Source organism: Lemur catta, chromosome 19 (assembly GCF_020740605.2).
Source record: "Lemur catta isolate mLemCat1 chromosome 19, mLemCat1.pri, whole genome shotgun sequence".
Lineage (NCBI taxonomy): Eukaryota > Metazoa > Chordata > Mammalia > Primates > Lemuridae > Lemur > Lemur catta.
This window is the reverse complement of record NC_059146.1, coordinates 32897400-32920835: the sequence shown is the minus strand read 5'-3', so window position 1 is coordinate 32920835 and position 23436 is coordinate 32897400. Positions and strand designations below refer to the sequence as shown.

Genomic DNA, 23436 nt, shown 5'->3' with positions numbered 1-23436 from the left:
TGCCTACAGTAGTCAGTACGGTAACATGCTATACAGGTTCGTAGCCTAGGAGCAATAGGCTATGCCACATAGCCTAGGTATGTAGGTGGCTATACCATCTAGGTTCATGTAAGTACACTCTATGATGTTCCCACAATGATGAAATCACCTGATGACACATTTCTCAGAACATATCCTCCTTGCTAAGTGACTCATGACCATATATCCTTGATATAATGTGATGAAAATGGCACTTTACCTCTGTGGTCTTCCTCCCAAAAACCCACAATCCCAGTCCAATCATAAGAAAAACATCAGACAAATCCCCATGGAGGGACATTCTGCAAGTCCTGCATACCTGACCGGCACTCCTCAAATGTCAAGGTCATCAAAAACAAGTCTGAAAAACTTGTCACCATCAAGAGGACACTAAAAAGACACCATGACTCAATGTAATAGGGTATCCTGGGTGGGATGTAGGTAAGATTTAAGGACAATTAAATAAAGTGTGGGCTTTAGCTAATAATAATGTATTAATATTGTCTCATTAATTATAATGTGTACAATACTACCGTAATATGTTATTGATAAGAGAACCTGTGTGCAGGGTACATGGAAACTATGCATCTGCAATTTTTCCATAAATCTCAAGCTATACTTAAAAAATACAGGTTATTTTTAAAAGAGAGAGAGATACATCTAAGGACATAAAAGAAAGAATGAAAGTAAAGGGACAGGAAAAGAAATACCAGGCAAATACTCCACGCACTTAAAGCTAGTATCAGATAATACAGGACACCAAGCAAAAAGACACAGTCATTACTTAAGAATTCACCAGAAAAATATCATCTTGGAAGCATCTACCAACAGAACTTCAAAATATATGACTTGGAGACTCTCTTTTTCAAAAGCTTTAATTCTGATGTAGGCTCCCAAATAAACTCCACAATGTCCTCCTTTTTTCCATTATTTACCTGTTTCCTGTCCTAAACAGTACCATGACATTCTGGAAAATATTCCAAGTTCTTGGGCCGGGCGCGGTGGCTCACACCTATAATCCTAGCACTCTGGGAGGCCGAGGCAGGTGGATCGCTCGAGGTCAGGAGTTCAAGACCAGCCTGAGCAAGAGCGAGACCCCGTCTCTACTAAAAAAAAAAAAAAACAATAGAAATTATCTGGCCAACTAAAAATATATATATATAGCAAAAATTAGCCGGGCATGGTGGCACATGCCTGTAGTCCCAGCTACTCGGGAGGCTGAGGCAGTAGGATCGCTTAAGCCCAGGAGTTTGAGGTTGCTGTGAGCTAGGCTGATGCCACGGCACTCACTCTAGCCCGGGCAACAAAGCGAGACTCCGTCTCAAAAAAAAAAAAATTCCAAGTTTTACTTTACATAACTTTAAGTACAATTATAAAATTGTAGCCACTCCTCTGGGCAAAAGAAAAATATCTTAAAGGCAATTCACATGGAGAATTATCAAGGACATTCTGTTTAGACCTGAACTCTTGAGTTTGTAATTTGTATAGCATTAGCCTGAAGTAAAAACTCCTAACGCAATGGTTCACTTGCTAACAATTTACTCCCTCTCCAGACTCAAAAACTGAATTAGACTTCTTTTTATCAAGAGCTGCACACCACACAGCACTTGGGGGCTCTCAAAAAACTTCCCCGTGACTTCAAACCCAGCAGGGATCCACCCCCAGGGGCGTGTCCACATGTCAGCATCTGGAGAGGTCAACCATAGAATGAAGGTAAGAAAGGAAGAAATACAAAACAGAGGAGCATTTTTTTTTTTTTTTTTTTGAGACAGAGTCTCACTTTGTTGCCCGGGCTAGAGTGAGTGCAGTGGCGTCAGCCTAGCTCACAGCAACCTCAAACTCCTGGGCTCAAGTGATCCTTCTGCCTCAGCCTCCCGAGTAGCTGGGACTACAGGCATGCGCCACCATGCCCGGCTAATTTTTGCTATATATATATTTTTAGTTGGCCAGATAATTTCTTTCTTTCTTTTTTTTTTTTTTAGTAGAGACAGGGTCTCGCTCTTGCTCAGGCTGGTCTCGAGCTCCTGAGCTCAAACAATCTGCCCGCCTCGGCCTCCCAGAGTGCTAGGATTACAGGCGTGAGCCACCGCACCCGGCCTCAGAGAAGTATTTTTTTAAAAGAATACAGAAAGAAAAGAAGGACTCCATCAAGTCCATTGACAAGTAAGCAAATGTATTTGCAGAGTTCATCAGGAATATGCTGCATTACACTTACATGCATTTGTAAAAGGAGAGTAGGTCTGGCTAACTAGAAAGTATGAAATGGTGGCAAAGATAGTAAAAGCTGCTACAGACACAGAGCCAAATACCCACCTCCCCTGGCAAAAGAGCATAAAAACATGCAGCCTGCCAATGTCAGCACTTCAAGGTCTGCCCTGTGCTACCATTCCACGTGACAATGAAATTCCAAGTTAGGTCTGTAGAAGTTCACGTGAATGTTAAACTCTGACCTTGCCGTCCCACAGTTTCAGGTTTGGTTTTTTTTTTTTGGTTTTTTTTTTTTTGAGACAAGGTCTCCATCCATCACCCTGAGTTCACAGCAACCTCAAACTCATGGGCTCCAGCTATCCTCCTGTCTCAGCCTCCTGAGTAGCTAAGACGACAGGTACGCACCACCACATCCAGCTAATTTTTTCTATTTTTAGTAGAGACAGGGGTCTCGCTCTTGCTCAGGCTGGTCTCAAACTCCTGATCTCAGGTGATCCTCCCACCTCAGCCTCCCAAAGTGCTAGGATTACAGGTGTGAGCCACCATGCCTGGCCCATGTAATATATTTTAAAGCACAAAAGATAAGTGAATTGAATAGGATACAGATAAAAGGGAAGCACTGGTTCATGAGCTATATTTCCAGCATTTGACAGACATGGGGAAATAGTTTTACAGACTCTTGAATCCGATAGCTCGTTGTCAAGTCCCATTGAAGCACCAAAGAAAGAAATGATGGGTTCTAGACAGCCAATTATCAACTGACAGCATGGTGTGAAAGTCAGGAGGCCTCCGTGGCCACTTTAGCTTTTTCTGGATTGGTGTTGAATGGTATATCTTTTTCCATCATTTTACTTTTAATCTATTTATGTCTTTATATTTAAAATGTGTTTCTTGTAGGCAGTATATAGTTTGGTCTTTTTACCTAATTTGACAATCTTTCCCTTTTAACTGGGATATGTACAGCATTTACATTTAATTTGGTTACTGATATGGTTAGGTTTAAAATTTATCATCTTGCTATTTTTTCTGCTTGTCTCTTCCATTCTTTTTTTCCTATTTTTCTGCCTTATTTTGGATTATTTTTTATGAATTCATTTTATCTCTTTTGTTGACTTATTAGCGATAAGCATTTGTTGCATTATTTTAATGGTTGCTTTAGGGTCATCTAACCCAGCAGTCCCACCCTTTTTGGTGCCAGGGACTGGTTTCATGGAAGACAATTTTTCCATGGATGTGGGGGGTGGGCAGCGGGAGCTCAGGCAGTGATGCGAGTGATGGGGAGTGGCTATAAATACAGATGAAGCTTCTTCGCTCAGCCGCTCACCTCCTGCTGTCCCCCTGCCCTTGCTCCATGTCCTGAGTTTCATGAAAGACAATTTTTACACAAACTGGGGTGGGGAGGTTGGCGGGGTTCTGCAGCCTGGTCCCCAACAGGCTGCAGACCAGCATCAGTCCGTGGTCCCGGTGTTCAGGACCACAGACCTAACCTATGGGGTAATATAATTCACAGTAGAATAGGCTAAGGGGAAGCCCCAGAAACTGTCATTCCTCTGAACTAGATAGCAAATGAAAAACCATACATGAGAATGGCTTCTGGAATGGGAAAAGTTTTTAAAGTAGGGAACTCCATGGACCCTCTTCAGTGAAACAACCAAAACTGGCAAGGATTATTTTTTTAAAATCAATTATTTATTTAAAGTCTCTGGAAATTATCCTAAGGGCTTACAGCAAATAAATAATCATTTACTTAAGAAAATCCATTAAATCTCAGTAAGGGCCAGGTGCGGTGGCTCACGCCTGTAATCCTAGCCCTCTGGGAGGCCAAGGTGGGCGGATCGTTTGAGCTCAAGAGTTCAAGACCAGCCTGAGCAAGAGCAAGACCCTGTCTCTACTAAAAACAGAAAGAAATTATATGGACAGCTAAAAATATATATAGGAAAAAATTAGCTGGGCATGGTGGCACATGCCTGTTGTCCCAGCTACTCAGGAGGCTGAGGCAGGAGGATCACTTGAGCCCAGGAGTTTGAGGTTGCTGTGAGCGAGGCTGATGTCACGGCACTCACTCTAGCCCGGGTTACAGAGTGAGACTCTGTCTCAAAAAAAAAAAAAAAAAAAAAACTCAGTAAGAACACTCAGAGTCCGTAGCATTTGAAGCAGAACTCGCTTCCTGCCCCACACCCCAGCTCAGTATGATGAAAGTCTACTCCAGGCAGGTGCAACCAAGAAAACGGTGTTCTGTCTCCTTCCGGCTCCCAGTCTAGTGCTATGGTCTCTTCCCAGGAGGGGCAGGCCTATTCTCCCACCTCCCGTCTCCATATTGCAGATGTTCTATTTTAAGCAAGAGTTATTGAGACATCTGGGATTCCCTTCACCCATTCATAGGGCAGAAGCTCTACCTCAGGCATAGCAAGCCAATAATCCTGGGCCCAAATCACCCCTGCCCCAGCTTGCTCATAGAACAGATATTTCAAGCTAGGAGGGACAAGCTGAGAATATCAGAGGCTACCACCCCCACCAAATACCCTACACACAAAGCAAGGGTGCCACTCAAAAAAAGTGGGTCACTGTCCCCACCCCACAGCCTCCGAGGTTATGCCCAGTTGGAGAGCCAGGCCATAAAAACAGAGACCTCTAAAGCTCTCCCCAAGGGAACTGACTTTATTCAGAACAGAAATGAATACAGTGTGGGGAAGTTCAAGCCTAAGGGTGCTATTGAAAACAATGGAGATTTTTAAGTTAAGCAATAAAGGAGATTGGTAGCACCATGAGAGCAATAAGCAAAATTGTAGATTAGTTAGAATTTTAGCAGAGAGAACTAGGAGAAAGAGGCAGCTAACAACCCTCCTGGGGCCTGACCAAATCTCAAAGACTGGCCTCAAAGACTATCCTTGTAAAGAGGCCCGAGCTTAATAGGATCAGAGTGTGGAGCAATTTATGCCCCAGGGCACTACTGAAAACAATAGAGCAATCACATGGCAATTAGTGGAGACTAACAACAGGCTGTGATACCAACACAGTCAGACAGCTTAACAGAAAGATCAAGGAAGGAGACAGCCAAAAGAAGCCCTGCTAAAACCACTGTCATCACAGTTATTATAAGCAGTTATTAGAAATATATTCAAAGCACGAAAGGCCACCATGCTTAAAGAAGCAAAGTAAGGTATGATGGCAATGTATTATCAAACAGAAGATATCAATAGGCTGGGCACAATGGCTCACGCCTGTAATCCTAACACTTCGGGAGGCGCAGGAGGGAGGATTGCTTGAGGTCAGCAGTTCAAGACCAGCCTGAGCAAGAGCAAGATGCTGTTTCTACTAAAAATATAAAAAATTAGCCGGGCATGGTGGTGTGCACCTGTAGTCCCAGCTACTTGGGAGGCTGAAGCAGGAGGATTGCTTGAACCCAGGAGTTGAAGGTTGCAGTGAGCTATAATGACGCCACTGCACTCTAGCCAGGGCAACAGAATGAGACTCTATCTCAGAAAAAAAAAGATGATATCAATAAAGAAATAAATTATTAGAAAGAACTAAAATGAAATTTTGGAGCTAAAAATTATAATAACCAAAATGAAAATTTCACTAGAGGGGCTCAACAGTAGATTTTAGCTAAAGAAAGAATCTACAAACTTGAAGATAGATCATAAAGATTATCTAATCAGAAGAACAGAAAAAAAAGAATGAAGAAAAGAATAAAGCCTCAGAGAAATGTGGGACACATTTAATTGCACCAAAATATGCATAATCAAGAATCTTAAGGAAATGAGAAAGGGAAAAAATTGAAGAAATAATGACTGAAAACTTTCCAACCACAATGAGTCCACTTGCTCAAGGCTTCTTGGGAGTGGCTCCGGGCCATGGTCACCAAATTTGGCTCAGAATAAACCTCTTTCAAATATTTCACAGTTTGGATTTTTCCATCCACAACACAAAAGAGGTGTGTGGGAGCAAAGCTGTACTAGAGTAAATAAATGGTAACTCAAATCCACGGGAACAATAAGGAGAACCAGAAATAATAAATAAGAAGGTTATTATAACAAATTCTGTAAATATAAACTTGCTCTCTTTTCAGCTACTTTAAAAGATATAAAATTATATAAAGTAGTAAGTATAATTATATATTGTTGGGTTTGTTAAACATAGATATAATATGTATAACAATAATATAAGAAAGCACAAGACAGAGGAAAAGGGATGGGGTATAAAGAGTAATATTTTATATATCTCACTAGAATTAAGTTTTCATAAATATGAAGTCAATTCTGATGAGTTCACATGTATATTGTAAGCCCTAGGGCAACCACTAGGAAAATAACTCAAAAAAATAGTGAAGGCCAGGCGCAGTGGTTCACACCTATAATTCTGGCAATCTGGGAGGCTGAGGCGGGCAGATGGTTTGAGCTCAGGAGTTCAAGACCAGCCTGAGCAAGAGCCAGACCCCGTCTCTACTAAAAATAGAAAGAAATTATATGGACATCTAAAAATACATATAGAAAAAATTAGCCGGGCATGGTGGTGGATGTCTGTAATCCCAGCTACTCGAGAGGCTGAGGCAGGAGGATTGCTTGAGCCCAAGAGTTTGAGGTTGCTGTGAGCTAGGCTGATGCCACGGCACTCTAGCCTGGGCAACAGAGTAAGACTCTGTCTCAAAAAAAAAAAAAATAGTGAAAAATTCATTAAAGGAACTAAAACATTATACTAGAACATATTCACTTAATGCAAAAGAAAGTAGTAAAAGAGAAATAGAGGCACACCAAAATGATATGAGACATAAGAAACAAAAACTAAAATGGCAGGCATAAATCCAAATATATGAATAATAACATTAAATGTGAATGGGTTAAACAATCTGATCAAAAGGCAGGTATTGTTAGCCTGAAAAAAAACAAAAACATAAAACAAGATCCAACTATAAGCTATCTACAGAAGACACTTTAGATTCAAGGTTAAATAGAATTAAAGTTAAAAGATGAGAAAAGATATAGCATACAAGCAGTACCCATAAGAAAACTGAAGTGGCTATACTGATATCAGACAAAATAGATTTTAAAATAAAAAATGTTACTAGAGGTAACAAGGGACATTTTATAATGATAAAAGGATAAATCCAACAGGAGGAAATAACAATTACAAACATGCATACACCTAACAACAGAGTCCAAAGTACATAAAGCAAAAACTAAGAAAATTGTAGGGAGAAAAACAGTTCAACAATAATAGTTGAACATTTCAATATCTCACTTTCAATAATCGATAGAACAGCTAGTCATAAGATCAAGATGAAACAGAAGGCTTGAAAAACACTATAGCCAGGTTGACCTAAAAGTATCTATAGAACATTCCACCCAAAAACTGCAGATCACACATTCTTCTCAAGTGTACATGCAACATTTTCCAGGATAGGCCATATTCAAGGTCAACAAACAAACCTCAATAAATTATTAAGGATTGAAATCATATAAAGTATGTTCTCTGACCACAATGGAATGTAATTAAAAATCAATAACAAAAAGAAATTTGGAAGATTCAAATATGTGGAAATTAAACAACATGCTCCTAAATAACCAAATGATCAAAGAAAAATCGGCTGGGCGCGGTGGCTCATGCCTGTAATCCTAGCACTCTGGGAGGCCAAGGCGGGTGGATCGCTCGAGGTCAGGAGTTCGAGACCAGCCTGAGCAAGAGTGAGACCCCGTCTCTACTAAAAATAGAAATAAATTATCTGGCCAACTAAAACGTATATAGAAAAAATTAGGCCGGGTGCGGTGGCTCACACCTGTAATCCTAGCTCTGGGAGGCCGAGGCGGGTGGATCGCTCGAGGTCAGGAGTTCGAGACCAGCCTGAGCAAGAGTGAGACCCCGTCTTCTACTAAAAATAGAAAGAAATTATCTGGCCAACTAAAAATATATATACAAAAAAAAATTAGCCGGGCATGGTGGCTCATGCCTGTAGTCCCAGCCACTCGGGAGGCTGAGGCAGTAGGATCGCTTAAGCCCAGGAGTCTGAGGTTGCTGTGAGCTAGGCTGATGCCACGGCACTCACTCTAGCCCGGGCAACAAAGTGAGACTCTGTCTCAAAAAAAAAAAAAAAAGAAAAAATTAGCCGGGCATGGTGGCACATGCCTGTAGTCCCAGCTACTCAGGAGGCTGAGGCAGTAGGATCGCTTAAGCCCAGGAGTTTGAGGTTGCTATGAGCTAGGCTGATGCCACAGCACTCACTCTAGCCAAGGCAACAAAGTGACAATCTGTCTCAAAAAAAAAAAAAGAAAAATCAACAAGAAAAATTAGAAAATACTTTGATATAAATGAAAATGGAAACACAGCATATCAAAATTTATGAGATGCATCAGAAGCAGTGTTTAGAGGGAAATTTATAGCATAAAGGCCTATATTAAAAAAGAAAAAAGATCTCTAATCAATAATGTAAGCCGAATATGAGTGACCATGGCTGGGGGATCCATAAACCCAAGAAGCTTTGAGTAAATGGTTACAGTTTGATTTATACATTTTAGGGAAATAGGAATTGCAGGTAAAATCATAAATCAGGACATGGAAGGTATACATAGGTTCAGCCAGAAAAGGCAAGACATCTCATAGCAGGGGCTTGTAAACCATAGGTAGGTTCAGAGATTCTGAGATTTGTAATTGGTTAGAGAAATAAAGCTTTGTTTAAACACTGGAGTCAGTAGAAAGGAATGCTTGAGTTAAGATAAGGGGGTCTGCTCACGGTCATGAGATGCTATGCCAGAATCAGGTTGGAAAGGAAGCCACATTATATTGGGTTAACTTAAAAAAAAAAATCCTGTTTAATGAGAATTTAGGGTATGTAAGTCCTGACTTAACCTTTGCTTTGCATGGCCTTAGGTCCTGTTTGTAATACAGCATCTTATCGGGGCTGTTTTGTCAGTCTTATGATCTCTATTTTGACATTAATGCTGGTGTGTCTAAACTCCAGCAGGTATGGAATATAACCAGGCATGTCCTACCTCCCTTTCCATCATGGCCAGGAACTCAGTTTTAAGGCTTTTGGGGGGGTCCCTTGGCCAAGAGGGGGTCGTTCAGTGGCGCGGGCAAGTGGGGAGGTCTCGAGATTTTATTTTTAGTTTACACACACAAGCAGATTATTAGCCATTTAGGGCCTGCCTGCCTTGCATACTCCACAAAACTACACCAGCATGAGCTGGCATTGATACGATGGAATCCTGTGGTTGTAAGCCTTCAGGCTGCTCTGGGATCTAGACTCCCCACAGCACTGCTGGGGGACACCACCTAGATGCATCACCCGCTCCCCCTCTCCCATCCCTCTGTCTCCTGGGAGTTCCCTGCTCTTGCACAGGCAAAAAGTGGGGCTTCCCAGTGAACGTGGAAGTCCTGGAGGGCCTGGTGCCCAGCTGCTTCTCAGACTTCTTTCACACCAACCTCTAAGAAGAGATACATTTTGTATCACGTCCTAACGTGTGTGTGTGTGCGTGTGTGTGTGTGTGTGTGACACACATAAAGACATATAAAGATTCACGAAATACTTACCTTCACTTTGCCATGTATTTTAATTTGCATTTTCTTTTGTTCTTTTTTTAGAGGCAGAGTATCACTATGTTGCCCAGGCAGGAGTACAGTGGCTACTCACAGGCTCAGTCATAGCACACTGCAGCCTCAGACTCCTGGGCTCAAGCGATCCTCCTGCCTCAACCTCTTGAGTAGCTACAGCTACATGTGCCACCATCCTTTCTTTTTTCTTTAATGCTGCTCATGAACCTTTAAATTGACTTCGTGATCCACTAACAGGTGTCAGCCTGCAGCTTGACAAACACCATGTTTCATAATGATTGTTTGTTTTCCTCCTCCTTGAATTTTTCCTTGGATTTATGATGAAAATGAAAAAGAAAAGTAATTTTTTTCAGAAGTTACCCCTTTTTTCCTCCATGTTGCTGGTCAGCTCCAGTTTCTCTAGGGAGCCCACACTTTGATTTGCTGGGTCTCCATATGCTGAATTAGACAGGTGGCTAGAACTTCTGGACAGCGCAGGCCTGAGCCAAAGGGGCGAGAGGAAGCCCCATGGCACGTGTTTTCTCCTGGCAAGCAAAAGTGCTCAGAGCACTCTGGAACCCTGCTCATGAAGGAAGCTGCCAGTGTAAAACCAAACCCCCAGCCACCCTCTCTATGATTCCTCACAGAATATATGCACACTCTCCAGGGAGTCCATTGTAAGTGGAATTTAGGAACAAGAGAAACTTCTAAGGCTCTAATCCTAGCACTCTGGGAGGCCGAGGTGGGTGGATCTCTCAAGGTGAGGAGTTTGAGACTAGTCTGAGCAACAGCGAGAGACACACACACACACACACACACACACACACCGTCTCTACTAAAAATAGAAAGAAATTATATGGACAGCTAAAAATATATACAGAAAAAATTAGCCGGGCATGGCGGCGCATGCCTGTAGTCCCAGCTACTCGGGAGGCTGAGGCAGTAGGATCCCTTGAGCCCAGAAGTTTGAGGCTGCTGTGAGCTAGGCTGACACCACGGCACTCACTCTAGCCCGGGCAACAAAGCGAGACTCTGTCTTAAAAAAAAAAAAAAGAGAGAGAGAGAGAAACTGCTAAAAAAGAGAAATTTGAAACTTTCCTATATTCTTGGTATGTATAAAATAGCACATAAAAGAAAATATACATAAGAACTTTGTAAAAGTTCTTTAGTGAATCAAGATGAGAATCTCAATATTAAATGAATTAAAGTTCCTTAGAACAGAATAAACAAGGATCCAGATGCTCAAAATTTTCCCTGTCCTTTTACTTAGAATAAAAATGTCAGATAGAAAAAGAATCATCGGTAAATAAATACAATAGAACAAATCACCTACAGTTTCAACTCCTCCACAGCCTAGAGTATCCACAGAGTCATTTTTCTGAACACAACGTATTTTATGAATAAACCTCTACACTTTTAAAATTGAGTTTTCTCTTTTTGAAGTACAGCTTCAAGCAACTACAAGTTTCCATCCTGCTAACCCCAGGCAGCAGTTGCTTTTAACTTCTATCTTTTATTTAAAAAACTTAATTGGAAGTTTTTGTAGCCAGAAGGAGCACTTCAAAGAAAGGAGAAAAAAATGCCAAAAATTAATACTTTATGTCAGAGGTTAGTAGGGAAAGAAACAAAGATTATAGAAACGAGGGATTAATGGTATATGAGAAAGCGGCCGAAGATGGGAAGAAGGCAGGAAATGGACTGGAGGAAAGGAAAAAGGCAAATTCATAACAGTAAAAACAAAATGTGAAGTAACGTCTTCCATAGTCGGGGCGGGATGAGACAACACAAGGCTTACAGCAGCATTTAGAGTCATTTCAGCACAGCCCAAAGGCCCAGTGCATGCATCCCTGCCCCCTGTTCAAGTCATTTACTCCTGTCTACAATTACACATCAAGGGACCACAGCGCTTCCTACACTTTAATTTCCAGACATTCCTGTCTCTGTAGATTCTAAATCAGCTCTGACAAAACAATATTAAAACTTCAAGCAGGATTTAGTGCTCTGCCTTTGAGGTGAGTGCAATGAGAGGAAGAAGGCCCTGGCCTGGGAGGTTCAGAAGACCAGGGTCTTTGTCCCAGCTCTGCCATCAGCTGAGGTGAGACTTTGGGCAGGTCCCTTCCCCTCTCTGGAGCTCAGTGGTGTCATCGTAAAGTAAGAGCGTTGGAGGAGATTCCTGAGATTCCTTCCAGCTCCGATAAACCATTTCTATAACTGAACACACAGGAGCACCAATAACCTCTAGAGGACACACTTTTCATTCAAACCAGAATTTGCTTCAAACATGAAAAGAAGGCAACACAAACAACCAAGGAACCTTATCAAAACCTTTCTTATTTGTGTAATTCCCCGCGTTAGCCAACCACTTCTGCTGAAAGTTGTAACATAAACAGAAAGGAAAGATTAGGCAACCCAAAGTTCCTTTTCCTTTCAATCCTTTTGATTCGTCAGTAACCTGAACGTTGAGAGTCTTGGTAGAATATGCACAAATAAGTGCACTAAAAACAGTTGCGTTAGTGTCATGCAGCTTCTGCACCATTCTAGCAAGAACAAAATGTACATGTGCATGCAAGCTATGAAATATGAATTGTATAATTCTGGTGACTCCACATCAAATGCTCTTGTGTTTACATTAAAGTTGATGTCACACAATATAAAGATGAAGCACAGTAAAATTCATGCTAATAATTTGAAAATGTTTAATTTCTCAGAGGGAGTGCAGGTGACTTGAGGCCAGGAGCCAGCAATCAGCAGGGTTGTGGGCTGGGCTGTGTGGAGGGGCACTTGTCCCCAGGGCTGGGGGAAGCAATGAGACCCTATATATATGGCCTTATCAATTAATGTTAGTGACTGGCGGTGATGAGCGATTACTGCCCTAGCTGGGGCGTGTCGAGGAGAGCTGTACTGAAAAACTACAGAGCACGGAGGCGCTACTGTTTCCGCCATCTCTGATCTGATGCTTAGCAGGGGTCTAATCAGGCCTGTGTCTGCCTCCTTCCTGAACAGGCCAGAGAATCCATCTAAACAGCCTTCCTACAGCAGCTCCCCACTCCAGGTGGCCGGACGGGAGTTCCAGACTAGTGTCATGTCCTGGGACATTGACACAGCAGCCAAGTCTGTGGGTGCTGGGGCAGCCACAGCTGGCATGGCTGGTTCAGGGGCTGGCACTGGAACCGAGTTTGGCAGCTGGATCATTGGCTGTGCCAGGAACCCGTCCCTCAAGCAGCAGCTCTTCTCCTTTGCCATTCTGGGCTTTGCCCTGTCTGAGGTCATGGGGCTCTTCTGTTTGAGGGTCACCTTCCTCATCTTCACCATGTGAAGCTCCATGAGGGTCACCTACCTGTCCCTGCTGCTGCGACTCCATCATGCCATTCCTGGTGCTGGGGTGTGCTAAGCTTTACCATTAAACACAAGAACACATGTTTCTCTAAAAAAAAAAAAGTCTAATTTTTCTTTACTTAATATAATATTCAATATCAAACAAAAACACCATGACAAGTTAAGAGAGAGACCATGCAAGAAAGGAAAACATGTTATATTTTAGCACCATTAATGATATTTTTATCCTGTTTTTTTTTAACAAAGGTTCCCATATTTTCATTTTGCACTGGGCCGCGCAAATTACGCAGGCAGTCCTGATTGCTGCAGGCTACAAAATACTACTCTTAACAGCTTCAGTTTCTGCATCAGCAGAAAGATCTGTCTCAAAACTAAAAATTATGAAAAAAATTTGCAATCTTACATTTGCCAAGAACTGACATTCTTTCAATTGTAACAATTGAAAATGAAGTTGCTTAAAGTATACGTTTTGATGATCTAATAAATACATTTGCAGAAAAGCAAAGCAGAAAAAAATCTCATAACCAATCAAGATAGCACATTAATAAAGTATTACTGTTTATCATATTACATAAAATTATGACACCAAAAAATACTTTTTGCAACTTGTAACTTTATGTTACTATTCATATATCACCATTACCTCTATTATATTTGATAGATAATAAAATATTTTTAAAGGAACAAACTTTATATTTTGGTACCTTTAGTGGTACATTTTTCCCATTTTTTGAACTAAGGTCCCACATTTCCATTTTGCACTGGCCCACAATAATTATATAGTTGGCTTTGTTTACGGGTCAAGCCCTCAACTGACCTCCACATTACCTTCATCTGCCACTCCTTCAAGGCACAGAAAAACGGATAATACGGAAGATACCCAGCCTTCACTCTGTGGTTCCAGAAGGAAAATAAATCTCCCAGACGCTGTAGAAAGACCATCAGGAAGTCATTTTACTGAGCCAGAGCAAAGAGAGTAGCCTCCACACACACAGCTACCCGTGCCTGGGCAGCTCGGAAGGAAACAGCATGCAATAGGCAAACACACTCCCAGGAACTTAGCAAACAAAACTAACCCTGAAGACAACTAACTCAGGAACAGAGGCATACTTCCCCACAACTGCTTCTTACTATAGCAAGTCAAAAAGGAATGAATTCAATAAAGTTCAAGTACAAGATGAAAAACAATGGAGTGACCCGTAAAGCAAAATTGCAGACTTAAAGAAACTGAGGACCAAAACAACATTACAGAACTCATCGGTGAATTAGAAATGACAAGAAACAGAATAGACGACAGCTGACAATCAAATTTATGACAGAGGCCAGGCGTGGTGGCTCACACCTATAATCCCAGCATTTTGGGAGGTTGAGGTGGGAGGATCGCTTGAGGCCAGGAGTTTGAGACCAACCTGGGCAACACAGCAAGACCTCCTCTCTACAAAAAAATTTTTTAAAAACTAGCCAGGTGTGGTGGTGCGTACCTGTAGTCCCAGCTACTCAGGAGGCTTAGACAGGAGGATCGCTTGAGCCCAGGAGTTTGAGGTTGCAGTGAGCTATGATGACAGCACTGCACTCCAGCTGTGGGTGATGGAGTGAGACTCTGTCTAAAAAAAAATTCTGAGATCTGTGAGCAAAATGTCAAGATCCTGATTCTATTCCATTCTCCTTGTACCTGCCATCATGCTATTAGGTCCTAAGACTTTAGAGCTTTGGATCCTTTTTTTTTTTTTTTGCCTTTCTTTGACTGTGGCAGCAAAAGAAGGTGGCTCTTTACAGCTTGAGACAAAGACCAATATTTGCATCTTGCTCCATACTCTTTTCCTTTTAGGGCTTCATCCCCTGGGGCAGATACCACAGAAAGAAGATTGCTGAAATGTTGTTGCTATGTGATGACAGTAAATTGTTCCCACTCTTCAAAGCACTATAAACATGGGGGCGAGTCTGTGCAGGCTCTTCTGCTCCCCCACTAAAGCATTCTACAAAACAGCATCTTGGGAAAGAAGTTTAAAACACAGCTGCTCCCATTCTGTGGTTGGCATTAAATATACCACTGGCAGAAAACCGAGAGACTAACTAACAGTTCAAGCAGCTGCTCAAATATTATCAATATCTCCTAATATCTCTAAATAAAATCTTTTGGGAGGATAGCCGGGCGCGGTGGCTCACGCCTGTAATCCTAGCACTCTGGGAGGCCGAGGCAGGTAGATTGCTTGAGGTCAGGAGTTCAAGACCAGCCTCAGCAAGAGCGAGACCCCGTCTCTACTAAAAATAGAAAGAAATTATCTGGCCAACTAAAAAATATATAGAGAAAAAATTAGCCAGGCATGGTGGCGCATGCCTGTAGTCCTAGCTACTCAGGAGGCTGAGGCAGTAGGATCGCTTAAGCCCAGGAGTCTGAGGTTGCTGTGAGCTAGGCTGACACCACGGCACTCACTCTAGCCCAGGCAACACAGCGAGACACTGTCTCAAAAAAAAAAAAAAAAAATATATATATATATATATATATATATATATATAAAATTAGCCGGGCATGGTGGCGCATGCCTGTAGTCCCAGCTACTCAGGAGGCTGAGGCAGAAGGATTGCTTAAGCGCAGGAGTTTGAGGGGGAAAAAAAATGTTTTGGGAGGAAAGAAACTAATATTGGGAAGAGGGGATATCTTATGTACCAGATCTTCTTCTAAGTGATTAGTGATTGTCATACAGTATTCATTTAAGCTTTTTTTTAGAGACAATATCTCACGCTGTCACCCAGGCTAGAGTGCAGTGGTGTCATCACAGCTCACTGAAACCTCAAACACTGGGGCTCAAGGGATCCTCCTGCCTCATCCTCCCAAGTACCTGGGACTACAGGTGTGTGCCACTGCGCACTGCCATTTTTTTCTATTTTTAGTAGAGATGGGGTCTTGCTCTTGCTCAGGCTGGTCTGAAACTCCTGAACTCAAGTGATCCTCCTGCCTCGTCCTCCCAGAGTTCTAGGATTACAGTCCTGAGCTATCATACTCAACCAATTTAAACTTCAAAACAACCCTTTTGGGTGAGTATTATCCCCATTTTATAGATGAGGAAACTAAGGTTGAAGAATGTTAAGTAACTTGGCCAAGGTAACATAAAATGTCAGTAATTAACTCAGGATTCCAGCCCAGCCTCATCTTCACTGTATTACCTGGCCCACTTTGCCTTCACAGGCATTCCCACCCTGAACAGTCTAGCCTCAAACTACCTCTCCCATTTAGTATACATCTGCATATTTTTTACTTTGTTACATATAAGTCAAAGTTGTTTCTTCAGTCTAATAAAGTTATTTCTAAAAAGTAACACTGTAGAAAATGAACTAGCAGTAGTTGCTAAAGCTGAACATACATATACCTTACAACCTAGCAATTCTATTCCTAGGTAAATACCCAATAGGAATATAGTATATATGTTCATCATAAAACAGGTACAATGCCCACAGCAGCACTACTTATGCCAGCCAAAACCAAAAATGAGCATAACCCAAATTTCTACCTATAATAGAAAGGATAAATATTTGTACAAAAAAATATAAACAGCAATGAGAATGAACAAACTCCAACCACAGACAACATGTATTACTCTCACAAACATAATGTTCAGTGAAAGAAACCAGGAACCAAAAAACACATACCCTGTGATTCCATTTATGTGAAGCTCAAAAACAGGCAAAACTTATAAGTCCTGTTAGAAGTTAAAACAGAGGTTATCTGGCTGGGGATGGCAGGGAGCAGATAGGACTGGAAGACAGCTGATGCCACAGGACAAAAAAGGCAGGGGCACTAAACTGTACTAATCATTGTATTCTTCACCACTATGCCTTCACATTGGGAGAAAAAAAAACCCTAAGAATAAAAACCAGTTTCATTAAGAATGTTCTTGACAAAGCAGCAAAAAGTATTAACTTTGTTCAACCTTGCCTTTGAGTATACATCTATTATATTAAATAACATTTTAATATAATGTGTAATGAAATGGGAAGTGGGAGGGTATGCATGAAGCACTTCTGTTACATATTGAAGCACATTGAATGTCTCAAGGAAAAGCACTTGTGTGATCATTTGAGTTGTAAGCTGACCTAGCCACTCTTGATAGAATGCTACTTTTACGTAAAAAAAAAAAAAAAAAAATTGACAAACTTCAGCGATTTACAGTTATTTAGTTCTGGGTATCTGGCACACATTGTCTCAGAAATGAACTCAGTAAGCCTATCACTTCACGGAAAACAATTGACAGTATTTTTTGGCAATGATAATATCCAAGCTTTCAGCAAAAGTTATTTTGGAAAACTTATACCCAACACAATGAACTCTATAGCTTCCCAATACTTAAGACTTTTCTGATGGTTCAGTGGTTGCATTCATCACTGTGCTTTGTTTTGTTTTGTTTTGTTTCTGTATAAGGCAATGTGTCAACATTTGGAAGATCTGCAGAACTCCATGAGCAGGGGTCTAGAACAGGCAAACCCACAGAGACACAAAGATTACTGGCAGGAGGTGAAGCAGGGGTGGAGAGTGACTGCAATGAGTATAGGGTTTCATCTTGGGCTGTTGAAAATGTTCTAAAATTAAATCATAGTGATGTTTGTACAATTCTGTAAATATACTAAAAACCACTGCATTGTATACTTTAAATGAGTGATTTGAATGGTGTATAAAATATATTTCAAAAAAGCTGTAAAATAAAAATTCTGCCACTGTAATACTATCATAACATCTGAGGTTTAGTGTAAAAAAAAAACAGGCTGCCAACCCACAAACTATGGTTAGCTGACCCCTGTTTTATACTGACAATGTATCATCATCTTTGAGTTTCTTGTTCTAGAATATTTTTGGTGTCCAGTATTTCAAAATCTACCTTCAACCTACCATTTTTTTATTTTCCCAACAGGCCCTCCTTTTACCTGTGTATCAAAACCATTATCTTTAAGATTTAAATTGCCTCTGTGAGTAAAAAGGGGCTTAATTTCAATCAATAAACCATAACCAACACACACACACACACACCACTAACAATAAGATATCAGCTGGGGCTACCATCATCTGAAGGCTTGACTGGGGCTCAAGGATCTGCTTCCATGCTCACTTATATGGTTGTTGTCATGAGGCCTCAGTCCTTCACCTCAGGGATTTCTCCATAGGCTGCCTGAGTTTCCTTGTGACACATCAGCTGACTTCCTCCAGAGCAATCAATCTGATTGAGTGCAAGGAAGAAACCTCAGTGACTTTTATGACCTAGGTTCTGGAAATTTACGGCATTACTTCTACTTTATTCTATGTGTTACATGCAAGTAGCCAACTCCTGCCCACACTCCAGAGAAAGAATTCAGCTCCACCTCTTGAAAGGAGAAGTATCAAAGCATTTGTGGACATACCTTCGAAGCACCACAGCCTCACTGATAGTATACAAAAAGACTCTCATCTCCTCCATGGGAAGGCAGAGAAACTGGGGACCATGCCCAAGACTTAATGGTCAGAACAGCCAAGCTCCAAAGAAAGGTAAGTTCCCAGTGAACACAAGTGTGCTATGCCAAGGTCAGGGCCCAGTTGGGAAAGAATAGGATGAGTTATCTGGAGTGATGTCCCTGAAAACTTTGAATCCCAGATTCCCCTGAACGCTCTGAGCTACAGGAATACCCCATTCCTCCCCATTAAGAGCTAACCTAGGCCAGGCGTGGTGGCTCACGCCTGTAATCCTAGCACTTTGGGAGGTTGAGGCGGGTGGATCGCTCCAGGTCAGGAGTTCGAGACCAGCCTCAGCAAGAGTGAGACCCCGTCTCTACTAAAAATAGAAAGAAATTATCTGGCCAACTAAAAATATACATAGAAAAAATTAGCCGGGCATGGTGGTACATGCCTGTAGTTCTAGCTACCCAGGAGGCTGAGGCAGTAGGATCGCTTGAGCCCAGGAGTTTGAGGTTGCTGTGAGCTATGATGATGCCACGGCACTCTAGCCAGGGCCACAGAGTGAGACTCTGCCTCAGAAAAAAAAAAAAAGAGCTAACCCACCCTCCTCCCTTGCTTAGAGATGATGCAGAGGCTGCTCCATCACAAGAAGATATTTACATACCTCTCATCTCAGTGGGGATATGAGTCCTTAGGATCTGACCTTCCTGGCCACAGGGATTTTAATCCTAAACTGATATAATCTTAAAAGTAGGATTAGGTCACAACATAATCTAGCAGCTGACAAATTTGACACTGGATTTGCTGGCATCTTGATCTTGTACTTTTCAGCCTCCAGAACTGTGAGAAACGTTTGTTTAAGCCACCTAGTCCATGGTATTCTGTTATAGCAGCCTGAACTAAGACAAGAAAACATGCCAAATTCAGCTTTTAGATGATTCCTAAGTTCATAGTTTGACATACTCTTTTTCAAAGGAAAGCATGTCCTTGTCTTATTTATCCAGTGAATATTTAGTATTTGATAGCTACTATGTGTTGGGTTTCATCCTGAATTCTGGAGACACCATTGCTCACGGTTCCTTCCTCTGAGAACTTGCAACAAGTGATAAAATATAAAAAAAGAAAATCAATAAACTACAGTTGGGCTCAGGAATAAGAAAATTATATTAGTGGACAAGGTACAGAGAGGTATACACAGTTGGGATGGGAGGGCAGCCCCAGGCCTACTGCGGCCTAGGGACTGAGCCCAGCACTGGCAGCCAGGAACTCAATTCCTTTTGGATAAAGGAGTCTTGCTCCTGCAAGACTACATAGACTCAAGCCAAACTTGAGGCTTGAGGCCCTTCACTTTAAAAAGAAGCTGAAAAAGGCAGTTGCCAACTGAGAAGAAGGGCCCTGACTTCACAGGAAGCTGTAGTCCTGTGGAGGTGAATGAAGAACAGAGAATCCAAGCAAAGTTGAATCTGATTCCCTGATATGATCACAGAGGAAAAACAGTAAAATGCCTTCAGAAAATCTAGTTCTGGCTTTGGGGGGGAATGAGAAACATGTGATGGCAACTATAAAACTATAAAACCACTAAGTCGGAGGGAAAGAGAAAACTCATCTGTAAAACTGCATCTGTTCCTAACAACAAGCAAAATTTAGACCACTGAAATTAAACACAATCAGAACCTCTAAAGTCCAACTGTAATGCTTTGCCCACGTAGAAGGAAGGCTGTAGTGCTATTTTGTAAGGGAAGTTTGTGCTTGGTTTGTGATCTAGTGAGACTTTTTATTCTTGCCCCTAAAGTGTTCAACAATTGCTATAGTGGGAAAACGAAACTCAACAACCTTCCAAGAAGCATCAGGAGAAGTCTGATGGTCATTGCTGCTTGTGAGTCTATTCTAGTCGGCCGAGGGCCAATGCATGGCCCTGGGGAGGAGTGTGGGTGGCCTGAAGTGAAGATGAGTGTCCTCTTCAAGGGGAGCCACTGTAACTCGAAGGAGCGGGACAATTGTCACCAAAATTGCAGGCATTCTCACATACAGATAGACAACTTTTAAGACAAAAAATGAAATGAGGAGCGTTTTGAATCACAAATAAGTTGTTCATAACTTGACCTCAAGAAAAATAAGAATTTCCTGACAATGTCTTTTAAAGTCAGGTATGAACAGAAGAACATACCAGGCTACCCTGGGGAACGCTGCCTCACCTACAGCTAATTAGTATCCAGGATCCAGCCATGTTATTTAAAAAAAAAAAAAATTGGTGTCTCACAGCTGTTTGACAAGAAACGCCTGGAAGCAGAACTGAACGTCAGCAAGAGCAGGAGCCCTGACGCCAGCCTGTTGGAATTCAGACACTGACTCTGCCTCATGACAGTGCGGAAGTCTTTGGGAGGTGACTTTGCCGTGACTCATTTACCTCATGCGCCCACGTATCGCATTTTATGAGGGTTTACACACAGGAAACTGAGTGGTGGAACCATACTTTCATAACGTATTTTATTGTTTTTCATCACGGAAAATACGAAAATATACCTTTACTGTGCATCTGTTTTGCGCTAGTGCCCCTGAAGCTCCTACGACGACGCAGGGAGCGCTTCAGGGTAACGGTCCCACTCCTGAGGGGACGTGGCGGCTCCGTCCTGAGTTTGCGGAGGGACCGGGGAAGCAGCACCCCACGCAGCGCCAGCAACGTCTTCCTGCAAACGAGCCGGTGCAAACGACCCCGGGCGCCGGCGACCACCCGGCAGTCTCACCGGCTTGCAGACCGCGGCTTCGGACCCCGCAGCCCGACCTTCTGGCGGTGAGGGGCAGGGGGCGGGACGAGGGTGTGGCCGGGGCGGGGTAATGGGCCAGGCCACGCCCACCGAGGCTTGGGGCGGAGCCCCTCCTCCGCCCACCCCATTGCGCCTGCGCCCGGAAGCGCGGGGCAGGTTGGGAAGTGGCGTTATGGTGGTTGCCGGGCGTGTGAGTTGCTAGTTATGCTGCTGGGACGTTTGTGGTGGCTCCTCGATGCCGCCTTTGCCGCGGCACCTCTTCTGACTCTCTGATCCTCCTGGCATTCCCGGCCGCTCGCCTGGGCCGGATCCCGGCGACCCACAGGAGGTCTCCCTTCCCTGCCCGTTCTGCTGAGCTTACTCCTTTTTCTCCACGCCGCAGACGCTTCCTCTCCTACTGTACTGTTGTATGGAATGGAATACCACACAGTAAAGAAAAATAACAAATCACTGCTACATGTGAGCACATGGATAAAAAAAATCACAAATGTAATATTGACCAAAATATGGCAGCAACAAAAAATTACATCCATATGATTCTATTTATATGAAGTTCGGGTTAAACAGGCAAAAATAGCCCATGGTAATAAAGATTACAGTGATGGTTACTGTTGGTGGAGGCGAAGATGTTGACTAGGAAGGAGCACAAGGGAGCCTGGTGGGGTACCCGAAATGATCTATACCTCGATCTGCATGGTGGCTAAGCAGATACATGCACTCTACACATACCATTTATGTATTTTATGTATGTATGTTATATAATACAGAAGAAAACTAAATGAAATATCTGTTTCTGAGCATCATTATTCAATTTGACTAATATATATGCTTATTTCTGGGCCAAAGCTATATTCTTTTGATCACTATAACTTTATAGTAGATTCGATGTCTACAAAATAAGTCCATCCTCTTTTCTTCCAAAATTTTCTTGCACATGTATGCTGCCAGGAGAACTTTAGGATCAATTTTTCAAATTCCTTACAAAAATTACTTTGGTATTTTTATTGGGATATGCTATATTTTTAATCTATTTAGAGAGCACTTTTATCTCAATGGTATTGACTCTTCCCATTCAATTAACATAGGTCAGTCAAGTTTTAAGATATTCTTCATGTAGGGCTTGAACATGTTTTGCTAAATTATGTATATTAAGTATATTATGGTTCCTTTTGCTATTATAAAAGAAATATTTATCAAATTACATTCTCTAATCATTGCTGGTATATAAAAAGATTTTTCTTTTTGTGATATCTGGCCCCCTTGCTGAACTCCTTCATTCATTTCAGGTTTTCATTTGCTTCACTAAATTTTTAGATTAGAGTAGTGTTAAAACATTTTCCCCTTTACATAAGAATCTGACTTTTAGTTATTTTTCTGTTTTCCTAGAAACAGATGACAATGGGCCAGGCATAGTGGCTCATGCCTATAATCCTAGCACTCTGGGAGGCTGAGGCGGGAGGATCGCTCAAGCTCAGGAGTTGGAGACCAGCCTGAGCAAGAGCGAGACCCCCTCTCTACTAAAAATGGAAAGAAATTAGCCAGACAACTAAAAATATGTAGAAAAAATTAGTTGGGCATGGTGACACATGCCTGTAGTCTCAGCTACTCGGGAGGCTGAGGCAGAAGGATTGCTTAAGCCCAGGAGTTTGAGGTTGCTGTGAGCTAGGCTAATGCCACGGCACTCTAGCCTGGGCAACAGAGCGAGACTGTCTCAAAAAAAAAAAAAAATAACAATGGTATGTGTCAACTATGTTACTAATCAACATTGCTTATAATAAAAATGACCCGTGGTTGGTACATTTTATCTGGACTGAGAGTCACCGTAGTTTTGGGTTCCTCCTCCAATCTGCAAGTCCCTTGTGGGGACCCAGGAAGCCATGCCTACGGAGTTGTTACCAGAGATATTGGTTGCTAGGGGGCTTTTAAATCAGAGCACCTGCTCCATGTAGATCTTGCCTTCTTGTGCCTGAGCTGTCTGCTGAGTGAACTGCTACAAAGCTTTGCACTGCCTTGCTGGAATGTGCGGTTTCTGTCCTGCATCCTTCTGAAAAGGCGGGTTGAATCAATGCTTAGTTGAATGTAAGAAGAGCCTCCATGGGCACTGCAGAGTGGTGGCACTAGAAAACTAGACCTTCAGACCCTTTATTCAATTTGGCCAATGGACAT

The 23436-nt window shown here is 42.1% G+C and overlaps 1 protein-coding gene across 1 annotated transcript in view; it reads left to right on the top strand.

Annotated features, from left to right (window-relative positions):
* The window catches only part of LOC123624236, a 30468-nt gene extending 17298 nt beyond the window's left edge, over positions 1 to 13170 (top strand). Inside the window, 2 exon segments of the mRNA XM_045531868.1 lie at positions 12627 to 12699; positions 12702 to 13170. Of these exon segments, the coding sequence (XP_045387824.1) occupies positions 12627 to 12699; positions 12702 to 13066 (438 nt within the window). The 3' untranslated portion in view covers positions 13067 to 13170.
* The last annotated feature ends 10266 nt before the right edge of the window (positions 13171 to 23436 follow it).